Source organism: Sinocyclocheilus anshuiensis, unplaced genomic scaffold (genome assembly GCF_001515605.1).
Source record: "Sinocyclocheilus anshuiensis isolate Anshui unplaced genomic scaffold, SAMN03320099.WGS_v1.1 scaffold1578, whole genome shotgun sequence".
Lineage (NCBI taxonomy): Eukaryota > Metazoa > Chordata > Actinopteri > Cypriniformes > Cyprinidae > Sinocyclocheilus > Sinocyclocheilus anshuiensis.
Window position 1 is genome coordinate 341,857 of NW_015544225.1, and position 9,511 is coordinate 351,367.

General features: G+C 34.9%; 1 protein-coding gene across 1 annotated transcript in view; it reads left to right on the plus strand.

The window, feature by feature from the left end:
• The first annotated feature begins 291 nt into the window (after positions 1-291).
• kcnh5a (potassium voltage-gated channel, subfamily H (eag-related), member 5a) overlaps positions 292-9,511 on the plus strand; it is an 84,092-nt gene continuing 74,872 nt past the window's right edge. Inside the window, exon 1 of the mRNA XM_016498034.1 lies at positions 292-487. Within this exon, the coding sequence (XP_016353520.1) occupies positions 415-487 (73 nt within the window). The 5' untranslated portion in view covers positions 292-414. The remainder of the gene's footprint in view (positions 488-9,511) is intronic.

Sequence of the window (9,511 nt, forward strand, 5' to 3'; positions counted from 1 at the left end):
AACCCTATCCCTTAGTAACTCACTTGAACTGTTACATTTATTTTTTTTGCTCACTTAAGATGACATTCCCATCATCTACAGTAACTCTTGAGTTTCCATGTAACTAATTCGCGCGCAAAAGGCACCATCTGTTGCATGTGACTATCTCCATGGCACCGGGCATCGCGCTCGAGATTCCTGTGCCAGTCAATTTTTATTGTTACAGTTCGCCAGTGCGCAGGCGCAAAACAGGGGAGCGCAGAGCCTGCAGAACTGCGAGCGCTCCGTGGTACAAAGGACCCATATCAGTCAGGCACGGCGCAGCGTTACCATGATCTTCTCCATCCCACCGATAGATTGCCATCCCGCCTGCATCACTTTAACGACCAGCTTCCAGCAAGTCCGCAAGCCTGACCGACGCTGCCCGGCCGCAGAATGCACGGGGGAAAAAGAGGACTGGTGGCACCACAGAACACTTTTTTGGAAAATATTGTTCGTCTCTCAAGTGGTAAGATGATCGCTTTCTTCAGATTGCAGTAGCTGATAAAGCAAAGGGGAAAGTCTTATGATGTGTTAAGACATGTTTCAATTCTCTCTCTCTTTCTTCTTTCTAGCTTTAATAATGCGTAGAATTATGCGTAAAAGTGGAGCTCGTGAGTTCCTTTCCATAAATATGGAACATTTTTTACTAATCAAAGTAAGATTAAATATCTAGATCTGACGCGCCTCAAGTCATTTTTATAAAGTCTTCTTTATTGAGTGCTTAATAAAACATATTAAAACCGAGAGCTACAAAACGGAAAAACAGCCGTGAGCTAAACATGACCGTACCATTACCATAATAATAGTAATTAAACACAGTTAACAACACATCGCTCGATCGCATCTCAAAACATTACCTTTACTATTGCTATCCATTATCAGCATTAATGTATTAATGCATCAGTAAGACTTGATTATTATATGGCATCAACTTCCCAGTGCCTACACTCGGGATGAATCTCACGCGGGGAAACATTTATTTGCGTCACGCTTGTAAAAAATGCGTTTTTTTCTTTTTGTTTTGGAGTCACACAAGGAACCATTTCGTCGCACAACAAACCTTTCTTGCTTACTTGAGTTAAACTTTAAACCAAACATTTAATCTGATACTTCAAGTTTATTATGGTTAAATTGATGTGTGATTTATAAATTATTATTTTGTATATATTTTTAATTTATTTATGCTGTGTAATCACTTTTTTTTAACCATTTATATTATTATTAGTAGTAGTAGTAGTAGCAATAGTAATAGTATTAGTATTAGTTGTATTATTATTACTATTAACCAAAGAGTCAAAGAGGCTCTAGAATCATCAGTTTATCTGCATGTTCAATTCTCAGTTGTTTGTATCATCAAATTATTTTTGATCATAGCAAAAGTTAATTTAAAGGTGATGCAGTTTTTCTTGGCTGTTTTGCTGTGGATCTTCTCATGTGTGGAAGGCTTGTTGCCTGTGGTGTGAATTGCAGAGTCATTTTGTGTCACATACAGTTTCCGTGTGAATCTGCCACATGCAGGTTCCGTATGAGTTTGTGTTAAAGGACCTCACCAGCAGAGGTCACACATGATTACTGCAACAAAAGCTGTTAATATCTCTTCACTCTATTTCACATAACACAAACTTAAAAGTTAAAGACATAGATTTGGGTGTTGTTGTGTATACATTTAGACCAGACAGTTGTTTCTAATGAACTATGTGTGTGTGTGAGTGTTTTTTTTTATGTGGTACCCTCTCATAATACCATGCCCTGACATTTGCCGTGGGCAGCTCTCTGACCTCCGAGGGTCTCTGAATCTTCCACACACTCTTTTCTAAATCTGACGCAGAGCTTGCATCTTTTGAGAGGAAGGCTCCACATTATTTTCATTGTAGTAACGAGATACTGATATTTGTATTCGTTGAGCTCTTTTGTCACTGTGATCATTGTTTGATGTTTAAGCGATGCAGTGAGTGGAGGAATTTCGAATTTTAGTGCAGATAAAGTTGTTCAGCAGATCTCATATTGTTTCTGTACATCCTCCCCTCATCCCATTACAAATTAAAACTTGCTGACTGAATCTGAATGGGCTGGATAATTGATTCTTGCATTTAAATTAACATTTATTTCCTTGTCATAGGCTTTTTAAATAACTAATTTACAAGGAAGTTCATGCATTCTGTATCTGGATGAATGAACACTTTTACAGCCGTCAGTACAAGGCACAAGTCAAAGACAAAGTCAGGAAGAGTCAGTATTGCGTGTCAAGAATAGAAATGAGAGGTTGCATGTAATTAAAAGGCAAGGCTAGTGTCTTCTTCCTTACCACAGTTTCACTAAGGTACATTTAAAAATGTATCTAAAGCCTGTGCTGATATGCTGCCAATGAGCTGCCAGCTCCAACTGAGGCTACATGCTGATGGTGATACAAATGTAAATTTGGGAGTGAAGAATAGAGAACGTATTGATGATGAACATGCCAAAATTCTCCTTGTGGAACATTTTAGAATTGTAGAGCTGGTAATTATTTACAATCTGATTATGCAGCTATAATAACAAGCCAATAGTGTGCAGGTGGTAAATAAAGGAAGTGAGCACTGTGTGATTTATGGGATAAATTGGAGAGAGTTTGGAAGGATCTCAGTTGGATTCTAGAAGGGAAGTTGAGGTCTTTTATGTTGTCTTTATGAAGTTAGTAGGATAGTGAGGTATCAAAAGAATATTTTCAGAAAGATGAGACATGGTTTGATTTGACTACAAAAAAAGAAAAGAAAAAAAAACACCACTACCTTCGTAATTTTAGTTGAAACCCCAAAACACCATGCACTTGGCAGCAAAGTTGAACCGGGTGTAATAAGCCAACCTATCAAAACTCTGAATTATTGTCAATTATTATGTAATAGCCAATAATTATCCAATCTCTGAGCATAATTCTGGCAAGATTTTAAATTGTTCAAGCAATTTATTTTTCATATACCTCTTATATCGTCATACGCAGCATGTCCACCTCAAAATAATGAAGCCTTTCACGAGTGCAGCTGTCAAAATGATGTAGGTGTTTCTGAGGCTTTGTGTCTCTGTCCCTCATTTACAACCCAACACCTCCCTGTAGGTCTTCTCCTTTGTTTGCGGACAGAAGAGTTTGTTTGAGTTTTTCCAGCCCACTTAGGGGAATCGAGAAACACAGCTGGGGGGTAAACAAAGTCAACTTTCATAAAGCTTTTTACCTTTACATATCATTGTTAGAACAGCAAAAGCAGTGCATATTTCCCTCCAATTTTCTTATGTAAGTAGAAAAACAACTGTGCTGAGCTTTAATGTGCTGGAGAAGCTTTTTGTAGCCAGCTTGATGTTTGGCTAATCAATGACAGCAGGGTTCTCACTGACTGGGAAATTAAATGATTTCAAAAGCACTTTTTGATATTGAGGACAATTATACTGTACCAGCATTTAAGGCTGACAGTTCTGAGGATAAAATCGATAAAGTAGAGTTTGTGTGGTAAAATGAAACTTTTAAGAGAACCACACATCACAATAGTACAAAAATACCGTTAAGGAGATCATAAGACTAGTGCCAGAGAGAAAAAAAAATAACAGAAAAGCATGTGAGGAGATATGAATGCAGATTAGAAAGCCACAGATGTAATGGAAGTGCTATCTTACGTCAACCACAGTTTACAAGAACAGAGAGCTGGTTGCGTTTTGTGTTCACTAGCAAAGGGGACCAGTATCTGATTTGTATCTAAACTGAAAATAGTCAGTTTTTCTAACATGCTTAGGTTCCATAATGGCCAACAGAAAATTTCACAAATATCACAGGTACTAAGAATGGTGTACTCTGTGTAAATATAGGTTTATCTTAATAGGATCTGTTTCTTCTTCCACTTTCCCTGTAGTCACCCTTTCACCGAGGAGCAGGTGCACCAACATACTTCCACGTAGACAGTGCAAGAACACATACAATGCCATAGTATCACATACACAGAAAAAAATTTAATGCATTATGTTAATGGTTCCAAAAATAGAATGTTTGTGCTTGTTCAATGTCATTACTTCTCACTGCAGTGACCGCCAGAAGTAACATGCAGATGAGTGCAGGAAAGACACTTTGTACCTCCTAATGGCACCAGACCTAAGGGAGCATTTAAATGGGGATTTGTTTGTAACAGACTCCAGTTGCACCTCCATCTTCTTTTCTAACCTAGAAGATTGGTAGAACGTCTCTGACAGCCTCCTCAGAAAGTTCAGGCTTCTCTGGTCTTTCTGCTACAGCATTGCTGTGTTGTCAATCCAGTCCAGTCTGCTGTTTGATGGATTTCCATGTATTTGTGGGTTTGTACCATCTCCGTGTTTCCATCCTGGATAGCTGTATGAAAATGTTTTCGATTTCTCTTATCTTTATTGCTGATGGAGACTACAGTGAATTAGCATACGTCTAAAACTAAAAAAAGGTTAAAGAAATAGTAGAACAAACAAACAAAAACCCAAACAAAATGCTATTCCAAACTTTCAGAACCAAAAAGGCCAAAAAGCAGCATACAATATTATAAAATGCTCCATATGACTAATTTGCGGTCACGTCCAATTCAAATATGTCGCACTAAGCTTTTAAAAGTTAAGGAAAATATATATCCTTGCTATGCTATTTTTTAACATTTAAGATCAGTAATATTTTTTTAAAGGACTTGTTTAAGGTTTTGGTGATTATTTTTGATTATTTGGTCAAAAATACTGTGAAACTGTAATATTGTGAAATATAATTGCAATTTAAAATAACTGTTTTCAATGTGAATATATTTTAAAATGGTATTTATGCCTGTGCTGACAAATTTGTCAGGCAAATTCAACATTTGAATTTTCATCTGCCATTGTTCCAGTCTTCAGTGTCACATGATCCTTCAGAAATGATTCCAATATGCTGATTTGCTCCATGTATTTGTGGGTTTGTACCATCTCTGTGTTTCCATCCTGGATAGCTGTATGAAAATGTTTTCGATTTCTCTCATCTTTATTGCTGATGGAGACTACAGTGAATTAGCATACGTCTAAAACTAAAAAAAGGTTAAAGAAATAGTAGAACAAACAAACAAAAACCCAAACAAAATGCTATTCCAAACTTTCAGAACCAAAAAGGCCAAAAAGCAGCATACAATATTATAAAATGCTCCATATGACTAATTTGCGGTCACGTCCAATTCAAATATGTCGCACTAAGCTTTTAAAAGTTAAGGAAAATATATATCCTTGCTATGCTATTTTTTAACATTTAAGATCAGTAATATTTTTTTAAAGGACTTTTTTAAGGTTTTGGTGATTATTTTTGATTATTTGGTCAAAAATACTGTGAAACTGTAATATTGTGAAATATAATTGCAATTTAAAATAACTGTTTTCAATGTGAATATATTTTAAAATGGTATTTATGCCTGTGCTGACAAATTTGTCAGGCAAATTCAACATTTGAATTTTCATCTGCCATTGTTCCAGTCTTCAGTGTCACATGATCCTTCAGAAATGATTCCAATATGCTGATTTGCTGCTCAAGAAACATTTACTATTATTACTATTATTGTGCTGCTTAATATTTTTGTGGAAACTATAGAACTATTTTTCAGAAAATAGAAAGCTTTTGGACTATAAATGTCTTTACTGTCACTTTTGATCAATTTAATGCATCTTTGCTGAACAAAAGTATAAATTAAAGAAAAAAAACCTTACATATTGGTAAAGCAGTGAATGATTCACGAGATTGGGGTTTCCCACCTGAGTAGCCTTTGGGCATGATCCTAAGTCAGCAAGGCAAGATGTTTTCACAGCATTTAATCATAATAAAATGAGCCATTTTGAATCTGAAGCAACCCCTTGGCAGTTTGGACAAATGTGTTTTATTAAAGGTGACATGTTAGGCCTCAGGAAATCTCAAAGTTCGTCTGCCACTGTCTGAACCTTCTCTATTGGAATTTCTAAAGTGTGCGCTTGAGATTGAATCGACAACTATCCTCAAAGCTGTTTGCTTAAGGCAAGACCTTCGGCCGGAGATTGGCAGTGGTTATTTCCTAATGCACACGCTGTGGACATCTCTCCTCTTGCTGGAAGTAATGGAGTCAAATGCTGACACACACAAAGTGTCACGTCGTAATTGAATAGAGAATTATAGAGAGATAAAGAAAGACAGCGAGAGGCGATGGAGCCAGAGAAAAGGTCACAAATTGTCTGACAGCAGAGACTCTTCCGCACAGGGTTTAATAATCAGCAATTTATAAATCTACTTCCCTCTTTTGTCAAACCTGAAAATTTTGAATCTGAATCATGGCCTGTCTCTCTGCATTGCAAATGCCAAGGAATAACATTTTTTCCAGCCTTCTAAGAAATGTGAATGACTTACATAAAAATAAGAATACGTAAAAACACATGCAAGACCAATAATACTCCCCCTGAATGTTGTCGCTACTAGCCTGAGAGAGTCGTCAGAACAAACATATTTATATTGAACAATGTTGCTGACTTGCAAGCTCCCATCATGCATTGCAGCATGAATAAATTGTGTGGATAGTTTATTGTTTTGGGTTTTGCTGACTTTATGCTATTGCTCTTAGTTATTCATTGTGCAGTGATCATATTTTCACACATTGAAGTTTATTGATTGTCAACATTATTTTAGTCTTGCCTAGTCCGATGTTTGATGTGTGGCATAAGATCAGGACTTGGTCCTAGTTGCAACTTTTTGTGACCAAGAACTTAAAACTTAAACAGTATAAGACTGCCTGACTGACATTCAAAGCGACCAACAACAGTGTGTTTTAATGTGGCATTTAAGAGCATGTTTAATGAAATATATATCAGAAAAATGAAGTTGGCAGCCAGTCAGATTAGAGCTTGCTACCGCCAGTGACATTTGAGTTGAGTTTTTTATATCACCTGACTGACATTCAAAGCGACCAACAACAGTGTGTTTTAATGTGGCATTTAAGAGCATGTTTAATTAAATATATATCAGAAAAATGAAGTTGGCAGCCAGTCAGATTAGAGCTTGCTACCGCCAGTGACATTTGAGTTGAGTTTTTTATATTTCTAATTAAATGAAACTATTTCATACGATATTAATAAATCTTTGCCTTGCCAGATGTTCTTTTTTTCACAGTAATTTACATCAATTATGTGTATGAAGGAAATTATGATAATTAAAAAGTATTAATAAATTGTTAAACAAGAAGTCTGTAGTTGATTTGACAAATGTTTTGGTTAACACTTTACAATAAGGTTTCATTTGTTAACATTAGTTAACATGAACTATCAATTAAAATACTTTGGAGGCATTTATCAATCTTTGTTGATGTTAATTTGAACATTGCACATGATCAAAATCAAGTTGTATGTTAATATTTTTAATAGACCTGAGCTAACATGAACTAACATTGCACAGTTTTATTAACTATTAACAAAGATTAAAAAATACTCTTACAAATGTATTGCTCTTTGTTAGCTAATGTTAGTTAATACATTAACTACAGTTAAATAATTGGACCTTATAGAAAAGTTACTAATTGTTTATTGGCTGAACATTTTGCATTTAGTGAACACTTAAGTTTTTTCTGATTTTTTTTAAAGTCACGCAGTGCAGACTGAACTGAAAAATCTCAATGCATCATGTTGGCTTGATTTTTAACTTTCCCAATTTATTTTTATAGTGCATTTTATTATGTTCCATTGACGTGTTTTGCTATATGCAAAAAGAAGATGCAGCTATTTCATGGGTTTGTGTGAATGGGCAAGTAAAGGGGGAAGAAAACAATGTGTATATATGTAAAGGTGTTCATGTGAGTGCTTATGTGAGATGTTTTTCCAGTAAACACGCTGCTGTGGAATTGTGGAGAGCAGCCTAGCAGCTGTCTGTTGGCCTCCCATGTGGGGTTGGCACGCACATCACTAAGTCTTTCATCGCTGTCAATATGCCTCTTAGTCACCATTTACACGATAAGCTTTCAGCAGCATCCCATAATACACATAAAGTGCTGACGGACTGCCTTAGGCTTCACGTGGATCTGGAAGTGTGATCGATGTGTATGTTTCAACCTTTTGAGCTATTAAAAGTCAGCATCAGCTGCCATGAGCTGCTCTTAAAAACAACAAGAGTAATTCAAGAGAGACACAGGTAAACCTGAGTGTTAATTTGCCTCAAGTGAGATTATAAAGATTAAAGTCTTTCTAGTCTCAATATTCCATTGATTTTACATGCCGCCAGACAAAAGAGCTGTGTCCTCTTATGGCCTGTGAAATGGATGCTCTTTTTGCCTTGAGGTGGATCTGTGTTGTGTGTGTATTGCTTTACTTTATAAAGCAGGCGTTGAATTCTGAAAGGTGTAGGTAACAAAATATATTTTGAAGACTGTTTCAGCAATTTTTGTTCATATGTGACCCTGGACCACAAAAGTCTTAAGTCGCTGGGGTATATTTGTAGCAATAGCTAAAAAAACATTGTATGGGTCAAAATGATCGATTTTTCTTTTATGCCAAAAATCATTAGGATATTAAGTAAAGATCATGTTCCATGAAGATATTTTGTAAGTTTCTTACCGTAAATATATCAAAACAAAAATTTTTATTAGTAATATGCATAGCTAAGAACTTCATTTGGATAACTTTAAAGGCGATTTTCTCTGTATTTTTATTTTATTTTTTGCACCCTCAGATTCCAGATTTTCAAATAGTTGTATCTCGGTCAAATATTATCCTATCTTAACAAACCATACATCAATGGAAAGCTTATTTATTCAGGTTTTGTGGTCCAGGGTCACATATAAGTTTTAATTCTAAATAAATATTTGATCTCATATTGCAGCTAGTGTTCTTATTGTTAACTGAAATAACAACATTACTGGTAAAAACAGAAACTGCATTAAAATTAATTTTCATGGCCACAAACTGTAAATAAACTGTAAATAAATACTGCAATAAAAGAAAAAATGTTTAGTTTATATATATATATATATTATACAAATTGAAGCCTTTAAAACCTGCCCACATTAAACATGCCACTATTGAGAACAATACCATAAGACTGTACTGGGAAATTTATTCGAACACTTATGAAATTATACCAGTTAACGAATTAACTTTGACAGGCCTTCTAAAACTAAAATAAAAATCTCAAAAAGCTAAACCTAGTAATAACAGATTGAAAACTTGTACCTAAGGGGACATGTTGATGGAAAAAAAATTATGAGATGGGAGCAAAAATTTTTATGCTTTTGTGAACCATCGTTATTTTAGTATCACTGAGATGCTATTATAACTTTTATGAATGTTTTGAGTTAGTTTTATTTTTATATTTTATATTTTCCATTTTCAATTTAATTTTAGTTTGTTTTATTAATATACTGTGTTTTTGTTTATTAATATATTGTCAGTATTTCAATGATTTTTTTGCGTTTTATTTTAGTTTACATATATAGGACTATATATATATATATATATATATATATATATATATATATATCTATATATATTATAT